The following is a 26015-nucleotide window of genomic DNA, read 5'->3' as shown; positions in this document are numbered from 1 at the left end:
GGCAGGGCAGAGACAGCAATTAAGTTGGATATTTTAAAATTTTCATTGTTAAACCCCTAGGTTCTTCCTGAAGCAGATGTAAGAATCGGTTGAAGGTAAATAGCTGGAAGAATGTTACTATTGAATTGATCTTTTTTTTTTAAAAAAAGAGTTTGTTACAAACTGTTAGGCAAGGATTGTAAGGAGAGGTAATATCTTTTATTAGACAAACAAATATAGCTGGTAAAAAAGAGGCTTTGAGGCCCTTCCAAACAGGATAAAATGAGTAAATCGAAGAGGCTTTTTGATTTGTTTCCCTTGCACAAGTATGTGCTACTCAGCTCATGCCACTGAGAGCCCTGAAATGCCAGCAGCTGGCAGGCCTGTTGCACACAGAGATACTTTGCTGCACAGCCCTTAGTGGTGGATGCGTTTTTCAGCTGAATTTATCAGTTGGAAAGCTCTGAAAGATGCAGATTAGCATGGAGTCTACAAATGGGCTGGTTTCATTCCGTTGAAAAAAATCCCATCTTTTTTTCCTAGTCAGACACATCAAGCACTGCTCGTACTTTTTAAGTTGCTTCTACTCCAAGTTGTATAAACGTTAAGACTGCAAAGTACATGTTAGTATGCTGCTACGGGGATCTCTAACTTTGTACAGGGTGCACAAGAAAGAAGCTAGTCTGAAAAGGTCATTTTATTATCCGCAAAGAACTAAATTTGTGGAGATCATGAGATAATGTCCGTAACAATACCAAGATTTGGACTATTATGCTTTTCTTCAGATCATATCTTTCCTTTCATTTCACAACATGAAAACCTCTTTATCAGGGTGACCTGAGATGAGCATGTTATTTTTGAGGTATCTCTTACCTCATTTAGGCCCCCACTTTGGAATAAGGCTATCTGCTTACAGGCAGGTCTGTCAGAGCTAAAACAGATGTGGCGGAGAGACAAGAGCATTTCTTCCTTTTCAGATTTCATAAGGATTAAACAGGCAAGACAGCTTAATACCCGGACAATCAATATTACCTTCACTATACTTGCCATCCATGATATGAGGGGTAGCTCTGGAGAAAGGTAGGAGTTACACAGACTTTGGCAGGATAATTGTACCTCAGTGAATAGTAGCCTCCTTTAAGCATTTCTTATTAGTGTGTTTGGTTTTTTTTTTCTTAAGGCTCCACTTTTCTGGTTCTGAATTAAATAAATTATACCACATTTAGATTCCGTTACATTTAAGAGTGAGCGAACATTAGGAGTGAATTATGAGGGATGGATGCAAACCACATCTTAGTGGGTGAATGAACATATAAAGGGAGTTAATTGAATTTAAACTGGTGGTGTTTGCATGCTGATTCATCATATTCTTCCGACCCAAGATAGCTACAGAAATCCTGTTTTGGAGAGTATCCACTGGATAACTGCGTAAGTAGCAATTTTGAATTAAATTTAAAAATAGCTCTTTGGCTTAGAAAGCGGTAACTACTCAGATACAGTTGACAAATTATAACGCTTTCCCCACACCCACACAAGTAATGAAACATTTTTTGGGGAACTTCTGCAGTCTGTGTCTTAGCCAACAGTTCATGAGTATTCTAGACTTCCACTGAATTGATGAGGATTTAGAATTTGTATGCAAATGATACCAAAGTGGGCCTTTTTGTTGATCCTGAGATTTTTGTACACAAGGATCAGTTCTCTCTCCCTCCCTGTTTGGTATCTTTTGCCATACTCCAAGTAAGTATGAGTACTTACGCTTCACCTTAGAATATGTCAGGACCTAAAAGCTCACCCAATTCCAGTGTCCTTGGTGCATGCCTGGGAACTGAGGAGGCCTCAAAGTGCTTCACAGGAAGAACTTGGGACTAAATTTAAATAAAGACTTAAGCACTTTCAGTAGAATCTAGGTGTCTAAATTCTGCCTACCTCCGAAACTGATAATGTGACCTGAAAACCTTGTCAGTGATTTCCTAAGCCTAATGTCACCGAAGAGCCCTGCGTGGCTTCCCGTTCGGTATGAAACTCTTCTTCTGCCTTGAGGCCATGGGTGGAAAAGGCTGGGGTCTGTTCTGCCAGCCCTGCTCAGTTCCTTCAGAAAATACATGTAGAATATATATGTAGAGATAGATATGAAAAAACCCTATATGCAATATATTTTGGATCTAGAATAAATATAGGCACCCACCAGCAGTGTCCCCCGTGAGTTTTGTTCAGTATATATATTTACACAGAGATAACTGAGGAATCAGGAAAAATCTAAAAGGAACTATAGGAAAAGCGTGTGATGGAGTTACTGCAATTAAGGTCTACATTGCAGAAGAAAGTTTTGGGATCAATATGGCAGCTAATTCCTAACCACCACCATCATCATAAGAGCCATTCTTCCCATTGTTCAGCCTGATAAACAACTGTACTCTTTCTGAGTCTGTAAATAACTTGTCTAGCTTACGAAAGATACAGACAGCATTGATACACCATAGTGGAAAAAAACAGATCTGCTTTTATTCCTTTCCATGTAGTTTTTCTAATTTAGTCCACTTAAAGAACATTCCTCAAGTTGTTGTATTTTCTTTTTGCAGAGAATTTCTTGCCGAACTCTTCTGCAATCTCCGTTTTATTATTTACATGGAAAAGAGGTACAACATAAATTTTTGCTCCCAAATCCTGAGATGAAGAAGTTGAATTGGAAGTTGGATGCATTAAGTAGTACAAGGCAGTGCAATGTGTATCTCTCACTGGGAGCCAGCTCCAAAAGAGTAAATGAAGCTGAGGTGTTTTGCTGTACTAACACGATCACACTTCTTTAGGTACCTTTCTGTGGCATCCTCAGCTATCTTTTCCCATGTCGTGTAGGCAGCCTGCAAGAGATGCCGCTGCTTACACTGTAACCTGTTCTTGGCCATAGCAATTGTTCTGTTACTTCTTTGCAGAGACATTATGCTTCATGACTAGACTGCCAGATGCACAATAAGTAAGATGGGAGGCAGCAAATAAAAGCTATTTTATCAAACAGATGGACTATTCTGTGAAGTCTTAACAACTCGGGAGTAAAAGGGGTTCTTTTACCACTAAAATGACTGGAAGTTTTGTCCTTCTGCAGTGGGAACAGGCATAAGATTTGAAGTTTGGTAGACGTGTCTTGTGGCTGCACAGTAGAGGCTGACAAAGTTTGGGAAGCTAGAAGACATTATAGGGAAAAATCTGTAGATTGATTAGTCTGTTGCTGTTATATACTGGATGCGTTTAAGTAGTGTTACTGAAAGGGAGTCATGAAGTGTGGAGATGCAAGATAATCTAGAGGTGGCAGTGAAAAGGTGACTGCAATTGGTAATGTTCCAAGGTATGCACGAATGGGGAATTATAGTTCAGTCAGTACCAGGAGATTTGCAATTACACCACATTTACGTGAATGCCTTTTCTTGAAATTGGATGTTGCATTTTCCCCCCACATTTGAAACTATCTTCTGTTTGCTCCTACCAGGGTTTAACACTGGATGAGTTTTCAGAAGTGATTTTGGGGTCTCTAATTCTTGGGGGTTCATCCAGACATTTCAAAGGAGCCTGATAGTCAGAGGTAAGGGAACATTAATTCACATTTTTGCCAAGCAGGGCATTCTGGAGACATTTAAAATGATTTTTTTTCCTGTCAAGGTCACAAAAGTAGTTTCCATAAGTGAGGTTGGATTTGCTTCAAGTTTCACAGGAAAAATACAATTCTAGAAACACTCCTCTTATTTTTTGAAGGGAGCTTTTGGAAATATCTCCTAATATAAATCACAAAAATGCAAATACCTATCATACTGGCATAATGGTGTAGTGTAACCTGTGTACACTGGTATCAAACTATATTTTCCTAGAGTGTTTTTCTTGAACTGAATGAGTATCATAGAATGAAACATCAAAGCATTTGTAGTCACTATACCGTGTTTGAAGCAAGATTGCTATATCACTGGTAGCATGCTCTCACAACCTTCTAGAGGAACAGAAATTAATCAAGGAATGTTCTTTGACTTTTCTGAAACTTTTCAGAGTTTTCTCTGAAACTTATTTATAAAAATCCCTGTAAATTATATAAAAGGAATATCTTATTTCTTTAAAAGAAATCCAGTGTTATTTTTAATAGTTATTGAGTTTGAAACATTTTATTTGGAAACATTTGTGGCAACTTTTGAAACAGAACATCCCACTTCATCTGCAGTTGATATTGTACGTATGGCACTGCCTTTCAGCTACAAACACCTCTTTTTTTTTTCTCTCTCCGTATATCACACAAAGATCTGGTCCTTCCTCTGTGGACTAGGAAATCTGAAGAAAGAGCTGGCCATTGTAGGTCTTGCGTGAATATAAAAGAGCTTGAGAAACAGTTGAGTCTGCCAAGGTGCAGTTGTCATACAAGAAAGACTGGGGAGCAAAATTACAAGTTCTGATATCTGAGTGTACAAAGCACGAGCATCATAAAGCAATGCTCACTGCAGTTTTGTCCTAATGGTCACTACTATTTGTAAGGTGAGGGTAATTTCTTTCAGCTGGAAAGCTTACAAGTTTTGGTTTTTCATGTTGTACTAGATAGGCAACTATTTCGAAAGGATTGATTCATAGTGTATCTATTCCTAGGTATACTGAAGATAGAAAAAACAGGTGAAATTTTTTGAGCAAACTCTTACTACAAAGGTTAAGTTTTCCTTTCCAAAAGACTCCAGTAATTAAATGTCATAGGGAAAATTTGTTCCTATTCTGTTTGAGCTAACATAAAAAAATTAAAGAGTGCAGCAGCTTTGATTTTCTTCTTGTACATTGCTGTTTACTCAGGAGGCTTTATATAGAACATCTAGATTATCTGATACATATGGGTAGTTCTGTACATATTAGCATGTATGCAAATCAGGCAGTGATTCACCTCTAACAGTAAACAAGTTTTTTGGGTAATGTACAGACAAGAATGAAATTTCTAATAGTGCCAGCTGTTCTAGTAACACGCAGAACTGAGATGTGCAGGGAAATCTAGTCAGTACCGAGTATATTCTTTCTGTCTTTATCGTGGCCTCCGCTATCAAATTGTGAGCTAGCACAAGAGACCTCTGAGGGGAGTTAATATCATTGTGGACGGCTATTTCACTGCAATATGGTCATGATTGTTTAAAAAAAAAAAAACCCACAAAAACAAAGAGGGACATTACAAAAATACCTTTTTTTAAAATAAGGAGAAACCAGGGTGAAGTCTATTCTTAGATGTACATTGTGTCTTGATGAAAAACCTGGCAGCAAAGTTTCTTCCTGAGATATATCAAGGAAATGGGTGGGGTTTTGGTACTGTCAAAAACTTGAAACCAAGTTAGCTTGTGGAATTGTAAGTTAAAAATATAACCACAAAGAAAGTTGGTCATCCATTTTTGTTCACAGGTTTTTTTGTTCCTTTAAGGAGACTTTGGGAAGTGGAGGTAGAGCCATATGAAAGGTAACACTTTCCTCACACTGGGAGCTACTTGTCCTGCAGGGTGTAGCAGGTTGAGAAGCAAGCAGCAGCTTGCCACCTGTTAACAGTGGTGGAAAAACTGCTCAGGGACAAAGGGAGACTGGGCAGTTTGTTGTATCCCAGACACTCGCCAAGTTAGATAAAACCAGAACTGGAAGCAAAGGCTTGCCTGCAAGGGCTTCATTTTTGTCACAGAATTATGTACAAACCTTTTTACTTCTAACTCACCGTGTGATGAATTTTCTGTATTTAAACAGATCAAATTTCTAGGTTTCATTTAAATAAAATTTGACTTTTTTGAGTTGAAAACTGTCCAGTCTTTTGGGGAGAGCTCGTTATTCGAGATCTAGGCAGACACATCCTGAGATCTCCTCCCAACAACCTGGCATGCAGCTATGCCACCTTCACTCCCACTGAAGAAGACTGATCAGTAACCTTGCTGGCATTGGAATCATCATTTCTCATCAGCTATACAAGTGCCTGCAATCACAGATATGGCCTATTGCTGCTGCTGCAAGTTAAATTGATACAGAGCTTTCTTTAAGTACATTATTTATAAACTGTTTGCTTTTCATGAGAGATGTGTTAGAGACTAGGGACAATGTATTTCAACATATGGTTTGCAGATCTCCAGAGAGGGACACAAAAGGTAACTGCAAAAAACCCAAATCTGTTGTCAGTAGTGTGTATTTACTAGTTAGAGGACTGTTCCCATACTAGAAAATATAGGGATTTTTGAATAAAAGTAAAGAACAGTAGCCTAGAAGATTTAGTCTGGTAACAGGTATTTAGAAATTGGCAATAGGCATAAAAATTAGAAGGTGGAAATGGAAGGCATGAGCACAGATAACAGAAGTATATGCTATTATCTAAACTTATTGTAGAATTTGCAATATAACTATCATCATGAATACAAATCATAAAAACATGTTGTGATTGTCATGAAATATTTCAGATACACAGTACCATTTGCCAGAATAATTTTCTGTAAACATTTCTCCATGTGGGTTGTTAAATTTTGTTTATTTGCTGTAGAAGTCAACATTTAACAAATAGCTGAAATACTAAATCCCTGAACAAAGTCAGAGTGTGTTGTCTGGCCACAAATTACTTGGAAATATTTATACCCGTGACCCAAAACAGCTGCTGACAAGATGCAAAGCTTTTCTTTAATAGTCTAATAAGATGTTTTGATGCTAAAAATAATACAGCTTTGGCTCTAAAGACTTAATTTTTGCATTGTTATGTACTACAGCTTCCCTTTTACCTTAAGAGTCTGCATTCAGAGACCCACTTCTTAGCACAAGCAGTTTTAGCAACAATACTGATTGTAGTCTCTCAAGTCTATTGTCCCATATTAAAAAGCTATTTTTGCTAAATGAGTGTGGTCATTAGCAGAACACAAGCTTCATTTTTTCAAAAATAACTGAAATTCAAATAGCATGGTGGACTGTTTGCCTGTGAATTAAACAACAGAAGAAAGAGCTTAGCGTTTCCAAAGCCTGTTACTTAATACGAAGCTTCTGCACTGCTGCCTAAGTGTTGAAATGAAGGGAGCATCTTATCAAATATCCCAAACACCTGCAGTTTGCAGTGAGCTCCCTGAGATGTCCATAGGCTAGCTGTGGTGATTCATCCCACACTGATGTCAAAGTTCCACTCCTAAATTCAAATGCATATTTGAAGTTGTTAGCCTGGCAACGAGAACTGATATTATTGGAAGCTGTAGGCACAGCAATAAACCTTAGGTATTTTAGTCTTTATCCACACAAAGTTGATGCCACCACGTCTCAGAAGAACCTTAGAGTTGCCAACTTGATGCTGAGAAAAGCAAAGGAAAGACATACTCACTGAGAGATGAGAAGGGCTTCCTTCTGCTGATCCTACTTATTTCACTGCTTTCGTGTGTGGTGTAGCATCTGTAAAATGAAGAGCGAAGAGAGATCTGGGATCCTTGATAATGTCCAAATCCTGCTGTCTTTAAAGACTTTGGAGGAAGAGATGGTCTATCATCAGCTGTATCTATTTCTGTTTTATCATAAAGGTGTACCTCTAAATTCTGGGGAACATGAAAAGGCATTGTAAAAGAATTGTGACCCCCCCACAGACTCTGAGCTTGACAAATGGTCATTTGTGGATAATCAGTAGTTGAATCTGGCCTCAAGTTTTGTCATTCTGTACAGAAAGCCCAGGGGAAGAGGGCCAGAAACTCCTTTCTTGACAGGAGAAAAGCAAAAGGTTTATTCTGTAGATTGAATGTACTATGATTTCATGCCTGTGAAGTTGATGGTAGAGGTTTGTGTTGTGTTGAAATCTGTTCTGTATTTTGAATATATTTAGTGTTGGCAGATTTTGCATGGTTTTAAGAAGGAGAAAAATCATGAAAGATGTTGCTGAAGGAAAAGGATATGCTGTAGTGGACGCCTGTTGTGGGCAGGCCCTTGTTCAACAAGACAAAGAGGACACGTTATCCTGGCTAATCTCCTGTTTTCAGGTTTCCTGTCTAGAGATCTCTAAGCTTACTTGGAGACGCCTTTGCAAAAGTAGACCTGGTGATGTCTGAAATGGGGAGTGTCAACTTCTGGATTTGGATTAATTTTTACTGCAGCAGCAAGCTGGAAAAAGCCAGCAACGTGGAACCGCAGTCTGGCAGGTCTGAGCAAGACCCAGGAGGTTCAAAGTTCATTAGAGTGGAGGACTGGTTAGCTAGAAAGAAGTAGTGTCCATGTGGCCATTACTTTCTTCATTCCCAAACCTGCTGGTAAAAATGAATAAATATTATGATAAATGAACTATTAAATACTGTGGTTGTGAAGAGCTGAACGTACAGTTTTACCCACCACAAGTTGGGGTTTGTTGCAGTTAGTTTTCATCACTAGATGTTTCTCCCCTTCAACCTTCTCCTTCAGTTAAAGGGCACCGGGGGCTGTGTATTTAAGGATTCTGAGTGATTGCAAGGGGAAGAAATATTTGTGAAGTAATATTAAATTCCTACAAATGTTCTATTTTCAGTTTATAGAGGAGAGCTTGATCTGACCAATTTATTTATTGAAATAAAATTCCAAAATATCACTGAATAAGACATTTTCTGAGGAAAATTACAACAGGCAGGAGGATTACATGTGAAGGGAGAACTTGGGATCTGGTGTATAAGCATGCTGTAAATAAATATGTTAGTTAAAAGGAGTGCTAAGGAAATAAATGTCATGCTTGAGAGATGTGGTAGCTATAGTAGACCTCACATTCATTGACATGAAAGATGATGAGACATGATAACCTCGTTCTGTACCACATACTGGGCAGACAATATACTGCTAAAATATCAAGAAATGGCAAATAAAGAGCTGTTTAGATAAGTTACAGGGAAGGAACCACCTTATTATTTTCTGATACGTCCCCGTTCCAGAAGTTTTTGTTGGAAAGGACTGTGAATAGCAGTTTTCTAAAAGGTTCTGGAATTGCAGATATACAATTTGATCTAACCTCCTTCCTTCCTTCCTTGATACCTTCCCCTCATGCTGTGCTCTTTCCAACCTACTGTCTCCCCTTCCAAAACAGGTTATGATTTCTTCCTATGATAGGACCTATTCATATTAGGAAGTGAGACATGCTTTTACTACTGTAGAGGACAAACAACTCTGCATCTTTAAAAAGATGCAAGAGTCTGCATCTTTAAAAAACTACTGATATTGTAGGGGATCAGAATGGGATGTTCTGTTATCAAAATATTTTATGAAATTGAGATGATTTTGCTAGAATTTATTTTTTTAAAGGAACACAATTAGAGTTATTTTCTGGTCATGTCCTCTTTTGATATTTCAGAACAAGTTGGTTCAGTTCATTTGCTTGTATGTGAAAAGCAGGGTTCAGTGCACCATTGTGTTTCTAACCAGTCAATTCAGGATAAAAAAAACTTCGGATTTTTCCATCATAAAATTCAGAATGAAGGCCAATTTTAAAGCTTTCCTGAAACACAGCATGGCTCTCTTCATTCTTCACACAGCACTGTGCTAGATACCTGTCAGTATATGACTGAGCAGAGGTAGCTTATTCTTCTAGTGCTTTGACTAGAGTTGTACTTAGTTGCTTGTACTCCAGAAATTTATCACAAACTCCCTACCTCATGTTTTGGGTAGTTTGGTTGGTTTTGGTTTTTTTGGAATTGATTCAGCCTTACAGAAATTCTTTGCTTTGTTTGCTGCTATTCTCAAGTAAAGCATCACTGATCCAAGTCAAGTCAGCCAGAATATATCGGTGTCTGAGGAGATACAGTATCCTTTTTCATCTCGGACTTTTTTATGAAACAGAATTACTTAGATGCTTTGGCTGCTTCAGTACCTCTGTTACAATCCCATTTTTCACTTTTATTCTGCTAGTGGGTTTTCTTCTTGCTTTCAGACCTATTTGCATTGACAGTTCCTTTGTGAGAGGATTACATTAGTGAAAAGTGTATTTTACGCTGAACTACAATGACAATATTTTAAAAATATTTTTCAGGAAAGGAGTGAAATTAAAACCCACGGTGCCCACTTTCTAGGAACAGTAGGTACCTCTGGCTGACATTTCCACAGGTAATATTATAGAGAATCCAGACTCTATACAGACTCGTTATATAAGATGCTTTGCACATCCCAAAGTTTTAGAAATAAGACTTCTAATTAAACCTGCTTTAGATGTAGATTTCCCTGTGTATCTAACACAGTTTATTGGTACACTGTGGGTTTTTTCCTGCTGAGCTTGGGCAAAAAAGTTAAACTTGAGGTGAACATTTACAATTTTTACATACCCGACCCAACGGAACGTAGCAAAATCTTTGTGTGATTTTTGACAAATTCAGATCTGCCTTCAGGCCAGTACAGCTATGGACAAAGCCAAAAATGTCCAAGTAGATCAGTTCTGTATTGAGATTCACCTATAATCACTATATAGGTGTTCGTTAGGGCTCTTGCAAAACTGCTGTCATGGAGAAGCAAAGAGGAGAATTTGGACCAGGTCCTCCCAGTATTTTTCCTGTCTCTTCAGAGAGAGGAAGAGAAAGAAGGGGGGGGAGGGAAGAAGTATTCTAGAGGGGGTTGTTCCTTAAGTGCTTTGTCTGGAGATATTATGTTTAAATTGTTTGTATTCAAGGAAGGAAGAGAAGGGACATAAATATCAGCACATATAAATAGCTATTCCTTGAAGACATTTTGTTTTAATATAGTGGTATTATCAGTTCAATGGGCTGTGATTTTTCATTTCATTCATCACTTATACTGTGGAAGTTTCTGAAATGCTTCATTTAATTGTACTAAAGACATCAGCCATGATTTTCTAGTTAAAGGTGTAGGAGGCTTTCATTTTGAAACACCATTATAACTTTCAAAATAACTCTTTTTAAGCTGATGTTTAGTGTCAATCCAAGCATGACTCAGGTAGTGAAGTTGGAGAAAATCACCTTAGCCATTTCTACTTTATGGGAATCTGAAGAGGGTTTTCTTTTTAAAAAAGACAGTTTTTCATAGCTGTGAAATCAAGCCCCCACACATTTTAGTTGAAGGTATCTGTTAGCTTACCTCGAGCAATAAAACCGCTGCCCTGGTTATGCAACTAAAACACCAACCTTGCCTTGTGATAACCTAGTGATCAGGGTCTATAGGCTTATTTTGTGGTTCTGGGCAGGCCGCTTAAGCTGCATCTAAAATGACAGCCGGGTATGCTCAGGGCAAACCCTGATATTCGGGTTCCCTGATCACCCAGAGCAGAGCTCTCTGCAGCTCCCTGTGTGTTTAGGCTTTCTCCTGCAAAAAGCAAGGGGCACAGGAGGCCTGGGTCTTACGCCAGTATGGTGCCAGGGAACAGCCAGAGCGCTCAGCTGGGTGCAGGGACTTGGGAGTTCTGCATTTTTGTCTTGTTGAACTGGACACCCCTGTACTGTTTTGGCAACCTCCTCCTGAGAACCATCTAAAGGCCTGGTGCCCCATTCCCAATCTGAGTCTCCACCACTCGTCCTGAGAAACTCTCCAGGCTGCCTCAGCTGCCTCCACATAGGCACCCTCCTATGTGTGTCTGCAGGCACTTCAGTACCATCTCTGAAGGTCCTCCTAGAGTTTGCTCTGGTTTCAACTTGTTTGTAGCACATACATCCTGGGACCCACCTTGCTGCCAGATACAAAGGGATCATCTGGTACGTGTGTGTGTTTATGTGCCTGCACACACATGGGAGGAGAAGATGGTAGACTGATACAGTGGCCAAAATATAGACACAGATCCTGTGGGCTATCAGCTTGCCTCATTGCTCACCTAAGGGATGTTTGTGCTGGTGCCTGGCAGGGTACAGAACTGAGAGAAAACACATTGCAATTTTTATTACAGCCTGCTTGAATGCTTGCACAGAACAGGATGGTCCCAAGACTGAGGCATGTCTGGTGGTTGTCTCCTGGCACGTCTCCTCTGGTCTGGCTGAAGCCAGCAGGCTGGCCTCGAATCACCAGTGCTCATCTTTGCCACAGGACGCCACCAGTCGGGATATGGGTGGGCGAGAGATCTGAGCTCTGTTAACAAGTGGTAAGTTTGAAAACTAAAACCCTTTCTGAAGGCAGTAAGGGGGGAAAAAAATAATGTGTTAGAAGTACTGCAGACTCTGGCAAAACCCTGAAATCTTCATTGGCTTTGACAATACCGCTGGGCATGAGGGACAAGAGGGATAAGATGGGGGGAACCCAAAAGAGGAAAATAAGGATTTTCCAGTTCCTAATCTGCAAAACATATTCTTTTCCATTCCTGCTTTCTTTTGCTCAGGAACTGCCTCTGTTTAACAGAGTAGGGATTTCATCTCAGCTGGTGCTTCAAGAAAACATCTTTGCTTAAAGTTACTCTCCCCCACAGGAAAGGCAAAGCAGCAAAAAAACCTTTTCCTATCAGCAAATATCAGCTGTACAGAGTACTTCTGCCTATCAGCTGGGCAACTCGGGTTATCTTGATGACATCCAACTCTCATGTTTTTCTATACTGGTTAGCCCATAGGATCAAATTAAGTTCAGGGACTTGAACCTTATCTTCAGTTGTATAGGTGGCTCAGGCCAATGAGCAAATGAATCATCTAAGGCTTTAGATCCTGCAAACATATAGGCATTCAGCAAAAGATCATGGTTAATGCCTGTCTTCTGACAATCTGTAATTGCCAGAAAGACAGTGAGGTTTATTGTGCAGGAGATAGAAATTCTTGGGAGTAAGGATCAGAACATGAGATTAACCCCTCAGCAGCTGAGGCCATCGTAAAGATGACTACCAGTTCTAAAGCATTCCTCCCCAATTTCTTTATTATAAAGAAAGAATAGAGTTATGTCATTTCTTCTCCAATGCCTTACCAGCATCCAGTGGTCCAGTCCTTCATCCAATTCATTCACTTGCTGTTTCAGATTCTCTAGACTGATAAAAGGAGGACAAACATAAGTAACTCCCTGTACATCTCTGTCTTTTTTTTATCTTGAGTCCCATGTAACACCATTAAGCAATATTTCAAGTCAAGCCTCATCCTCCTCAGTGGCTTTTGAACTATATGCATTCACGCTCAAGGTCTCCTCTGCTGCTCCTCAAGCTCACTGCCAGTGCCACCTCCCTCCAGTCATGGCAAATCATTTACTTGTCATCCTCAGATTCATTTTCCCTTTTCAAATTTAACCAGTTCTCCTCTACCATACAAAAGGCCATGTGAGATAAAACCTCTTCCCTAGCTTTCTTCCAACCTGAATTTCTTTTTTACTGCACACCCAATCCGAAACGAACATTGCAACACAACCAGACAGAAATAAATGAGAATGTGATTTTGCTTTAATTCTTTTCTAGCACAAAGCTTTTCCTATCTTAGTCTTCTCAGATAGTATCAGAAGGCTAAAATATCTTCTTTGCCCCCTCAAAAAGGGGCCAGGCATCTTGTAATAACTTAATAAAGTGAGATACTGCATCATACTCATAAAGAGGAAAAAATAGTCACATAAGACAGACATCAGTCTACATGTAATTAGATACTTAGATTGGCACAACACTTGACATGATGCAAATGCACTACATTTGTTTCTATGAGTCTAAAATATTTTGGAATAATAAAAAGGCACTCAATGTGGAATAAACTGAAATGTGAATTTTAAACAAAATAGTGTTTTCTGGTATAAATCACCTTATTGAATATAGCAACAGCCATTTTTGAAGATGTTTTGCATTTCTTTTTTCTCCTTGATTGATAAAATGATTTAACAACTAGCATAAATTATACCATAGGGTAAGCTACTGTGAGGGTGTATGAAGGCCTGTGAAGCAGTTTGTGTGTATACTATGATGAAGTCAATGAAGAATTGTTTAGTGAAGTGAGACGTTGCTTTAAAAGCCCAAGAAGTACTTCTCTAGGGAATATTCCTGAAATGTTAGTAATATCCATTGTAAATTGTACTTTATCCTGTATTTTGAGTAATGTAATTTTTTACTTTTGAAAAGAAAGAAAAATTTAGGAAGAACCTTTTGACTCTCTTCTCACTTCTTCCACAAAAACCCCAGATCAATGTTAAATAAAGGGAACATCCAAATCCTGGCGGGGGTGAAAGGGCAGAAGTGGGTAGTGTGTCTCCTGACATGGTTATACATTTTCTTTTAGAAAATCATGACATTATTTTTTATTTTCCACAACCTTGCACATTGTTGAACAGTGTAAAGAAAAATGGATCCTTCCGATGTGTGACTTGCCCAGATTTAGAGAGCTTTTGAAGCGTTACAGATTATCTATTAAGACGTGGGGTGAGAAGCACTTCTGAGCTCTGTATATAATTAATCCTATTGCACTCAGTAAGCAAACGACACTTATATACGGGAAACCAGATGATGAAACCCACAAAGTTGGAGTTCAGACATTTTGGAAAAGTTTGAAAATAAGAAGTCTTCTATTACAGCGTGCAACTTAATTCTAAATATTTTGTTGCCAAAATCTTTTCAGTTTTCAAATGCATCTAGATTCTAGGAGGCTGGTGAAGGATGGAATGGGCCGAAATCCATTTCCCTTCTTATGTCTCCTACCTTTATGTCATTGGCGTAGGTAGAAGAAAGGAAAAGATACATGTACTGGTTTCTTGAAAGACAGTTAATAAGAGTATTTAGTCTACAATATAAAATATTTATGTGGGTAATTGCAAAATATTGGCTAGGAAATACATATTATCTAACATTCAGGCAGTGTTGCAAGTTAAACATCAGCAACCACATGTTGGGACCTTTTCTTCCAGACAGCATATAATTTGCAGTGGAAAACCAAAGGCTACCAAATTGTTTTGTCAGGAAGCTAAGAACAAGGCGGTGACTGGTGACAAATACTTTGACAGTCATGTAGGGGGAAAATGAAAGGCCAAGGGTGAGGACAGGTAAAAGAAATTTGCCAAGGTCTGAAAGGAAAGAGGAATATGGTTTCAGAAATTATGACTAAGATAATGGAAGTTGAACGGAAAGACACTGCACATCTCTTTCTGGCAATATGGTTGTTAGTTATTTCTTAGAATGAGAGCAGAATACATCCCCCATCTATGGGATGGATGTCTTAGATCAGTAGGCAAAAATGAAGAGGGAAAAATACAGAGCTAAGAGAGAAATAGAAATAAGGCAGAGCAAGAAAGTGAAGTAAAAATAGAATGAGTGAAATAAAAGAATGAAAAATGAGTTAAAATAAGAAAAATATGAAGCTGTAAAGTTATGAAATATGAGAGGAAGAATGTCCGTGAAAATACAGAGAAACTGAAAGAAATGTAAGAGAGGAGAACATAATCTTCTACTATGCAAATTACATTCCTTTAGAATGAACAGATACTTAATTTTGATTGACTTAATCCTCCCCCGCTGCCAGGAAAGCCTACACTTCTTGAGTTCCATCAAAAATAAACCCCTACAATGATTTTTGAGAAAAAGAAAAATCAAGTCAGAACATTTACTATGTACAATAAAAGTATAGTACTGTCTTCAGTATGTACCCACTCTAACAGTGGGAACGAATGTCTTCCTTTTGTAAAAATTCAAGGAAATGCATTTAATTGAGAGCAGGAAGGGGAATAATGGAAAGTGTTAACCTTGCTGAAAACAAAAGAAGTATTTCATTCTCATTCTTCCAAGTTTCAAAATTAAAGTATCACTGTGAAATGTGAAGCATAAGAGTCTAAAACAATAGATACCAAACCATACATTTAAGATCTTTCACGTTACTGCATTCAACATCGACTGAGAAGGACGAAGTAGAGCTTTAACCATTTCTAGCAAATGCAATTAAGATGTGGAAACTGGCCACCGTGCTGAGACTTTTTATAAACTATGTACTAATTCACTACCTAGAAAAGATGCAACATTTAACTAGATGAAGCACAGAACTAGTTGAACAAAGTCTTTTTTTCTCCACTGAGTAATGGTTTGACTTCGTTAGTTCTGCTGTCTAACATTGCACAATATTTAATGTTTAGGTTTTAAAGTGATCTAATTCATATTCTGAAAGCTGCCGTATATGCAATTAAATCAGTAACTTTGTTCACTTCAGGGAAAGAGAAGAGTATTTTACTGCCTCTGAAATACCCTCCTCTTCCCAGCCAATAAATGGGCAGTTATCATGATGTGATTACGAGGCCAGTCTGTATTGCAGAAGGACAGGTATCAATACTGTCATACAGTAATTAACAAGGTTACTTTTCACATTATAACACCATAGTCGTGCACTGTAATGCTCATGTCTCAGCACTTAAGTCTTTTGATGTTTCTATCCCTTTACTTCCATCTCAGTTACTTAAATATGCGAGGGGAATAGTATTTCCCTGATCAGTTTGTATACCTTATTCTATTTAAAAGCAGGCCTGTGGGACAGAGCATCTCTTGCTTAGTGTAAACACAGTATCTTTGAAAAGAACGGAACAATTTCTGTTAGGTGGTTTGACATAGCCGTAACAGAAATAAGAGATTTGCTCATTGTTTCAGCTTGTTACATTTATATTTAATTTACTGTCTATTAAAGTATAAGAAAACAAAAATCTAGATCGATCACTATACTAGGGAGAATATTTCTGAATGCTGGATAGCTTTTAGGAATGGCATCGTGCTCGTATTCTCGTGAAGTGTCTCTTAATATTGCACTGAATTAAACAGAAAAATTACGAAAGATCATAAGAGAATCACAGCCACCAGAGGAAGATCAGTAGATCAGCATCATTCTTCAGAATAAGTTATTATTGCAGGTGAATCATTAGACAGGATTCTATAGCTGTGGGTTGGCAAAGAAACTAGTGCGAGGAGATAGGTATTGAAGCCAGAAAGCTGCTGTACTAGAAAAAGAGCACAAAAGCAAAAAAGTAAGCATTTTTGTGTGGTTGAAATAAAACAGTTTTATGACTCTCTTAAAATAAAAAAATGGGAAGAACTGAAAGATCCTCAGGTTAAGCTCAACTCCTAGTCAAATGGTGAGTGATAATAGAACAGTATGTCGAGATTCCTGGTAGAAATAGCTATAACACACATCTGTATAATTTCCAGTACCATGTTTCTAGTTCTATTCCACAGTAATCCAATCTGCTTCTTAAAAGCAAAGTCAGACAGTGAAAGATGCTAAGCTGATTCTGGAATAATCATCTGTTAGATCAGGTCAGTGAATTCTAAGAAATGAATGTGGACTAATTAGAATGGAATTCTGTCTGCCTTTAAAGAACACGGAGACCAGAGACAAAGGAATTACATGCATGTGCTTCAAAAGCAGCATAAGTATTCCTGATGTCATGGTGCCTTCAATTTATTATTGGGTTGGGCAGGAGGCTTCAAAACAGTTTTAATGCTTTTAGCTGTTAGGTTTTCTATTACTCTGTGACTTTGCTCGCAGTGAGAAGCAAGTCCTTTTACGTTTTTTCTTTATCTTTTAGCCATGTAACAGAGATAAAGAAAGATTTTGGACACAGGATCCCAAACTGGACCATCCTATTACTCTTTTCTTTCTATTGTTGAAGTTGACGTAGCTGTTAAGTCTCCGTTTGCTTTCTGGATATTTCAAAAGGTGTGAGGACTAGACCCATCTTAAAGTTTCCAATGTAGCTGTGAACAATTCATCGTTTTTACAGCTTAAATATTACAGCTATATTTAGCTTTCTCAGGAACAAACACAAAGAAAAGGAAATGAACTTTTCTACTGCTGAAAAAAAGTCAGGTCCATGCCACAAAAAAAAAAAAAAAGGTCATGCCTGGTTAACCTGAAATGCTACCATGCCTGGCACTGCTGCTTTTTTTCTTCTTGGAGGAAGAACTGGCATCTTTTCCTACATCTATAGAATTACTAATCGATTCAGCCACAAATGGAGAGTTATTCACGTGAAGGTGAGGAGAAGGATCTTCCTGAAAAGTTCTTCTAGAGGATGATAAGTAGATGCCTATGTGTACTCACTTCACGATAGTGCAGATAAAGCAAACTACTTTTCACGATTTCCTAGATTAGAGAATGAAATAAATATCTTTACAAGAAAAGAAATTCTATCGAACCTTTCATATTTTTTAATATAGTAACATCTAGTGGGACACAGTGGCGGGCCAGGTTTATAATTACTGTGCAAGGAGGAACGTATGACAGCCATCACAACAAGCAAATAGCTAAGACAAACGTAAATGGGAAGAGGGAATACAAAGAGTCACAGAAAGATAAGATGATGTGCCAGAAACAGACGCCCGCGTCTGTGGATGCCTGTTCCCTCTGCCATATACCGTTCTGCTTTCCATATACGTTACATCCTAACACTTGCTGTAACGTTTCGTATATTGAGCACACTGCAATAAGAAATGCCTGTGTGATCTACAGTTCAAATGACAATGAAGACTTTTAGCCCTGTAGGGTAAAAACTATTCTGTGTGGTCATTGTAGTGCATCAGTATCAAAAAAGCCAGAATGAAAAAACCCACAGACTGACTGCTCTCAGGAGCAGCCCTATTGAGTTGTAATGGTTTTACATTGAATTGTCTATAACAATTGCCTGTCATTAAATTGCAACAATTTAGAGGTACTGGGAAAGAATACTGGATCACAGGGAGCCAGATTTTTATTAAGCAAAAGGAAAGGACGGACTTGTTCGTTTACCTTTTCCATTGTTGGTGTTTTGTGGGTGAATGTGGCAAAAGGTGATCATTCACAATAGCTGATGAGAGCACCCCACAAAGAAGGAAGCTCTTTACCCGCCACCTACGTTTGAACAGAGCTCCAGAAAGAGGGTGGCAAGGGGTAACTTTTCCTCCCTAGAGCTGGGCACCCTGCATGCGCCTCACGCCTGAGGCGGTGGCAAGGGGTAACTTTTCCTCCCTAGAGCTGGGCACCCTGCATGCGCCTCACGCCTGAATGGGACTGCGGCACAGGAGTTGATTTCTGATCCTCCAACAGGGAAGAGGAGACACTGAAGAAATCATAAGAAACCAACCCAGAATGGAGATGTGCTCATGTGTTTACATGCATTCGTTTAAGACAAAATTCACTCTGTCCCTCACCGTGTGTCTTCTTGTGTGATCTATGTCATCTGCTCTTATTTTGAGCTCTCTTTTGAGCTGTTTTCCAGATTTCAGTGATGCGGTACAAAAAAAGTTCCCATCATCTGGTTTTTTATTGTATCCTCTAGATACCAGTGCCAGGTTCTCCCTTCTCATTTTTCTCCGCTCACCCAGCAGCCTTTCTTCTTGGAATGGCAGCAGGACCCCGTGACTGCAGTATGTCTCATGCTTCTCGTAGAGTTGCCCGACAGTCGTTTGCTGTAGCATCCTGCGCTTTGGTGTTCTGCACGCAGCATCAGGCAACGCTGATGAGAAATGCCGTGACCAGAGGCCATGTGTTTGCAATACTGTACTTTTGGGGAGTAACCTAGATATAGTCCTCATTGGGCTGGGTGTAATATGGAGAGATACCCTGTCTGGCAGAACCTTGTATTCAAGAAACTCAGAGGAGAAAGAACAGGAAATAACGTTGCCCTTATTTAACAAGCGAGAACTGAGGCACAGTTGCTTCCCCACCAAGATCACACTGAACATCTACAGTGTGTAAAAGAAATAAATCTCAGAATAACGTCTGAGACACTTCTTTCTTGGGGGGCGATAGCTGAGATACATGAAATGGGCTTTTTAGGGGATTTGACTTCATTCTTTCCCAGCAGTAAGGCCTCAAGGTGTTACATTTTTTTGGAATGACATGTTAAGTTCAGCTGATTTACCTTTAGTCATTTTTTTGCAAGGTAGTAATTAAAGATTAAGCACAACAAAGCATATTTTTGCAATGAATTTGACACAATACTTTCAAAGTTCATGAATCTATTCAGTCTCGGACACTCTCTAGTGTATTAGACAACAGTAGGGATTTACATTATTTTGAAGTTGCGAGTAAGTTTTCAGGGGTAATGGATTTCATATATAGAGATAAAGTGATAAAGTGCCTTCATTTATGCCTGCTGACTTTTTTCCCCTATCATGCTACTCTTAGCACAATGGATAAGGCAGAAATGATGCTGGTGTATTTTTATGTTAATTAATGTATTTTAATTTCAAATAGTATTTTTGAAGCTCAGATAGCTTCCAAAAAAGCAGTGCCAGGGCAAAAGGAATGAATTTTAATTCTTTTCAGTATACTTCTGCTTTCATGAATTCTTTTTGTTTTATTCTGATGCATGAGAATGCATCAGTAGGCATTCAGAGCATGCAGCCCACAGATCTGATTTTTACAGAAATCCAGTTTAACTTTTTTAGCTACATAATAAAGCTCATCTCATTAAGCGTGTTATTTTTAATCACCAATTGGGTAATAGCTAGAAAAAAATACATACTTCAGGAAGGTGGACCAACTTTTTAAAGATTTTTTTAAAACAGCACATTGTAAGTGACAAGTAAGCTTTCTGCAGAAAAGATGTGTTTAACTCTTTTGTAGCTAAGTCCTGCTATTCTCAGACAAATTTTAAGGGTGCGCCACTCTTTTCCCAGAAGGGCTGCAGCCAATAACTTACCCTTGCTGCAGTTACATTACTTAGAGCAGAATGATGTATCCCTTAGGTAGTTAAACTCTGGAACTTCACCGCATTATCCTTGCTCTTCTACATCTTGGAGCGCCTCGGAAAACTCTCAGCTCCTTGGGTGCGCAGTTTTGGCCGTGATGCCGTAAAACAGAAATCTCCGTGGACTCTACAGTACGCCCACGGCCTCAGGAGCTGGTGTGGTGACTATATTCTAATGCTGATGTTGAGGTCCACAAGAAACGGCCTTTTTTAATAGCATGGTCCATGTATCACACGACTCTAATCCCAGCCAGTTTTAATAACCGTGCTTAGCTCACGGCCCCACCAGGCGCAGCGTCACTGGCACAATACCGGCCTGCTGTAATTTACTTGTGCATGCTGTCAAGAATAGGGCACAATAAATCAGTTCTGTCCTGTGTATAACACTTGCCATATCAAGTAATACAAAATCAATGATGTTGTTGAGCGGGATTGTTGTTACTCATCAGAACAGATCATGAAATTAGGCTTCTTTATCCTTCCAAAACTGTAGCATACCTGAGTGCTCATATAAAGCAGCAGCACTGGCCATAATTTACTGCATTGCAGTAAAATCAACAATGCAGCATTCCACAGAGCCAGGCAAATACTCATATTTGATTTGCTAGGTGAACAGAGAGAGGAAAAATGCTCAGAAAAAAATATTTTTAATAACGTTACTATATTTCTTGTTTGTAACCCTCCAAAACCTTCACTGTGTAACTAAACTCTGGTACCTCTTGAAACCAAAACGTTGTTCTGAAACCTGGTTTCAAACCATTTCTTTTACAAAGTGAATCACACTGATTTTTCTCAAAATTCTTTCTTTTGGGGGGAGGAAAAAAAGAACAATTTGAGAAGTTAATGGTAACTCATAGGTAAGTTCCAGTTGAGCAGAAACCAAATTTCAAAGTAAAAATGTCAGGTGTAAAAAAAGGCATCCAATTCCATCCAAGAGAAACTTCCCATAGCTAGAGAAGAAATAAAGAAATTTTCTGTAGTTGAGAGTAAACACAAACTTAGGATATTGCTGTCCAGCTATATAGGGCCATAGTGATATTTTTATTTAATTAGAAAAAAATACATAGTTTAAGCTATCACAGCTTAGGAAACGTAGAAGTTGTCAACAGACTTACTTTTTTTTTTCCTATGAAAACTTGACACATTATAAACATTTTTCTTGTCTGTTTACAATTTACCACCCTAAACTTAGCTTCTGGTAAAACTATGGTTTTTCCCCAGGTCTTCTTGAACTGACACTGTGATAAACTATTATTTTGTTCAGTAACAGTTTGAATATTGAATAAATATAATTTCTTTCTCATTAAATGATGATAAAAAGAATTATCGTAGTATTGAAATAATCTACTCTTGACATGTTTGCAGTTTGTTGTTCCCGCCTGAAACATGGAGGTAAGAAAGACAACTCATCATCTCAGTTTAGTGGCAAGCATGAACGCATGCTTGTTTTAACTTAACCACACACTCAATACAAAAAGTGGTAGGCTTTGCGGAGTGAGCATTCATCTATACTCCAAGATTTCATAAGTTAGCCAAATAAAATTTAGGTTTCAGAATTTCCTTAAAAGCCAAAAAATGAGTTATCTGCATGAAAATTGTACAAGTTCATTAAAATCGCAATCCGTTATGGCCAATGGGAGATTTCCTTCTGGAGTAAAACACCTTTTATACAGAATATCAGCACTATAAATTTTCAAGTGAGAGAGACACGTGAATTTACAAGTTTGAAATACATGTAAAGAGAGGACTGAAAAACGTAAAATAGAAACCTTAGCCAAAGATGTTTTGGTTTAGGGCAGACTACGTGAAATAGCTTTTATCAGTGAACCACTGCACTATATAATAACTGTATGTTATCGTTCTAGGTACCTGGGAATAACGAGACCTCTTACGTATCCTGTGAGGCAGAACGGGAAGTGTATGGCCAAAATGATCCTGTGTGTATGGCTCTTATCTGCCTCTATCACTATACCCCCACTCTTTGGTTGGGCCCAAAATGTAAATGATGAAAAGGTTTGTTTGATCAGTCAAGACTTTGGCTACACCATTTACTCCACGGCGGTTGCATTTTATATTCCAATGTCAGTGATGCTTTTCATGTACTATCAGATTTACAAAGCTGCCAAGAGGAGTGCTGCTAAACACAAGTTTGCTGGTTTTCCCCGGCCAGAAGAAATGGAAGGGATTTCTATGAATGGAGTCGTAAAACTGCACAAGGAATCTGAAGAATGTACTAATTTTTCGCGACTCCTAAAGCATGACAAGAAAAACATCTCCATCTTTAAAAGAGAACAGAAAGCTGCCACTACGCTTGGGATTATTGTTGGGGCTTTCACTGTCTGCTGGCTGCCCTTCTTCCTCCTCTCAACCGCCAGGCCCTTTATCTGCGGTACAGCATGCAGCTGTATCCCACTGTGGGTTGAGAGAACATTTCTATGGTTGGGTTATGCAAACTCTCTCATTAACCCTTTTATATATGCCTTCTTCAATCGGGACCTGAGGACAACTTACCGCAACCTACTGCAATGCCGATACAGGAATATCAATCGGAAACTATCAGCTGCAGGGATGCATGAGGCTCTGAAGCTTGCAGAAAAGCCAGAATTTGTTCTGTAAGGTCACTCATCCTTTACTATGATAATTTATTGTTTTATCACATTAAGCTTTTTCCCCAGATTTGAAAGAAGAGTTATGAGAAGAACCAGGCTTCTTGAGCACTGTTAATGCAGTCATCAAGAAACTGGAAGGTAGCAAGGTTAATTCCTGTACAGCCCACCAGTCCTAGCGAGCCTGGAGAAACAAGACGACCATCTAAAGAATTTGGGTGTAAGAGGAATACCAGAAAGGGGGAGGGTAAAAGGTGGTGCAAGATGTTTGAGTTGCTAGTGAGGAAAGAGCAGAGGTGGCCTAACCCATTTGTTTGGCCCTTGACCCCAAACAACTTTTAGTAGGTCTGAATGTTGGATGCGTCTTGTATCCTAGAGATGTTTGCTGTAATAAAGACCTGAGAATGGTGAAAAATTCAGTATAATCCATTTCTTTCCACTTTTTATTATAAAAATAAACCATTTAAGATGAAGCTGTATCAAAGAACTTACATTGCTTAGAAATACTCTTCATTATAAAAAACCCATATGTCCATTAAATGTTAATTTCCTGGATTGCCTGGAAATGAACTACTTTGTGAAATTTAATGTTGTCTTTGCACAGCAACTATGGCACTGAAAGAATGTTACAATTCCAATGTGAATATAAGAGTTTAGGTAAAGTCACATGGATCAACATCTACTGCTGCATGCAGTTATGCAGCACAATTAGCTGCAGTGCTGCTATGCCAATTACACCAGGTAAAGGTCTTATTCTATATTGCTAACATAACGAGTATGTCTGATTACAGTTTATTTCAGGAGCTCTCTGGTCTTTATCCATCTTTTCTTTCTTTAATTCTCTTGGCTTTATCAGTTGAGCCCTTCTCTAATCTAGATGAAGACTCTTGTCTCTGCTCAAGTCTTAGTTTCTGTTGATGTATGGCTAGTCCTTGTTCCACTTCAGTAGTTAATTTATTGTCTGTTTGAAAGCTTTTTAGCTTCTTGGAATTTCTTTCCTTTCTGAAGTCAGTAAGGAAAAACTGAACTGAGGACTCCATGACATTCAGAGACATCTGGACTTTATCCTTACAAACCGATTTTGGTCATCATTTCTGCTTAAAATGATTTAAAGCCTTGCCTTGTTTAAGAATCAAGATAATTTACTGTTTCTAGTTCTAGTTGTTTCCCTCCACCACTGCAGCTCATCCAAGTATGTGATTCTACTTTTCCTGGCTTTGGTAACAAAGCTCTTCCCTCAGTGGAGCAGGGTCAAATATTATAACAATATTTTTCTTTATAACTTAATAAATGCATTAATGATATTAATATATTAGTAGTAATGTATTAATATAAAATGCACAAATTATGTAACATATTCCTATAACAACATAAAATAACAATAAACGTATAATAACTCATAAGAACAAGATGCTTTCTCTGGACTGAGTTTGCACTGCACACCACGTTCCAGATGAAGCACAGGGTATATTAGTGAACTAAGACTGTGTCAGAGCTCGATCTACTTTGCAGACATCGGGGCATCGCTGAGGAGACAACGTGTTTATTTTCGAATTGCCTCAGTAGCAAATCACACTTTAGGCTAACTTGCGTCCCCACTTTCTCAACTATGAAGCCAAAATGACTTAAACGAATTCAGTGATGTTAATTTGGACTAAGTAGTGAGAAGCTTGTGCCAGATTCCTTGTTCAAAGCACACGAAGATCCTTGTAAACACTTGAGCTTCTAAGTGGCAGATACACAAGATCTGGATCGATGTGCTGAACTATGTGTACTGCAACAAGCTTAAGCCATTTTAGATGGATTTATACACTAGGATACGTGCAGTAGGAAGTACATTTTGGCCTCATTTTTAGAGAAGGATCATAGTCTTGTAATAGTAAGAGACAGGCTATATCCCAGCTTCAAAAAAGTTTCCTAAAGAAGTTTCAAATTGATTTGGAACAGTCCATTTTTTTTTAAATACTCCAAAAGTATTATGTGCAGAAGGACAAGAAGAGATTTTGGCCCAGAATATCCACAAGCTCTGTAGTACGGAGTAGAGCTCATGTTAATTCAAGCGTATTTTTGCTATTCGACATGAAATTAATGATGTTTCTGACTTTGTTACCTATCAGAGCAGCATTTTTTCAGTTCCTAGCATAAGTGAGGAGTTTTCACAGGCCTTCTGTAAATTTTTTTCCTTATGTGAAGATATACAGGAGAATATACAAATAAATGTATCTGTGAAGATTCCCAGTAGGATTATAAAACTCTGAAGCTGATTTCAGAATTCTGGGCAGAAGTTTCAGCCATTTTTATTCTGCAGAAAAGTCTGAGAAGTTATGTTTCCTCCAAATAAGAATTTTTATATTTTTAAAATTAAATATAGAAGTGTCTTATGAGTCAGAAATTGACATTTGCCCAGCTGTCACTAAAGGCAATTGCTTTCCTCAAGGAAAGCATCCTGCAGGACTCCACGTCTCCTCTACCATCTGGTTCAGGTAATGAAAGCCCAGGAAAGAACAAGAGTTGTTATGGGCTGTGTGTCAATCTTTGAAGTTTTTAGAGATAAACAGCCACCTTTCATCTCTGGATATGTTTGGAAAGAAAAGAAAAAGAAAAGAAAAAACCAAGTTTCTTCATACAGCCAAAACAAAACACAGCTATGTGGCAAATGGAAGCTGCTGTTGGATGGAACTGTATTTGAGGGAAAAAGTAAAGAAATTGGGAAGATTAGAAGAATGTCCCATTACCCAAGCACACGGGTAACAACAGCGTTGAGAAGAGGAGAAAGCTTTCAGAGAGAATTCTAACTGAAAGAGGCTTAGATAAGAAGCATAAGGAAATAATTGCTTGAGTTCAAGAACAGGACTTTTTAATTTTTTTGAAGATAAATAAATAGAACTGTATCAAAATACCTAACTGCAG

The 26015-nt window shown here is 38.4% G+C and overlaps 1 protein-coding gene across 1 annotated transcript in view; it reads left to right on the top strand.

The window, feature by feature from the left end:
- HTR7 (5-hydroxytryptamine receptor 7) overlaps positions 1-23224 on the top strand; it is a 27871-nt gene extending 4647 nt beyond the window's left edge. Inside the window, exon 3 of the mRNA XM_009278011.1 lies at positions 22365-23224. Coding sequence (XP_009276286.1) covers positions 22365-23115 — 751 coding nt within the window. The 3' untranslated portion in view covers positions 23116-23224. The remainder of the gene's footprint in view (positions 1-22364) is intronic.
- The last annotated feature ends 2791 nt before the right edge of the window (positions 23225-26015 follow it).

Source organism: Aptenodytes forsteri, unplaced genomic scaffold, assembly GCF_000699145.1.
Source record: "Aptenodytes forsteri isolate BGI_AS27 unplaced genomic scaffold, ASM69914v1 Scaffold15, whole genome shotgun sequence".
In the NCBI taxonomy this organism is placed as follows: Eukaryota; Metazoa; Chordata; class Aves; order Sphenisciformes; family Spheniscidae; genus Aptenodytes; species Aptenodytes forsteri.
Note: the sequence above shows the minus strand (reverse complement) of the source record. Positions and strands in the feature narration are given on the sequence as shown.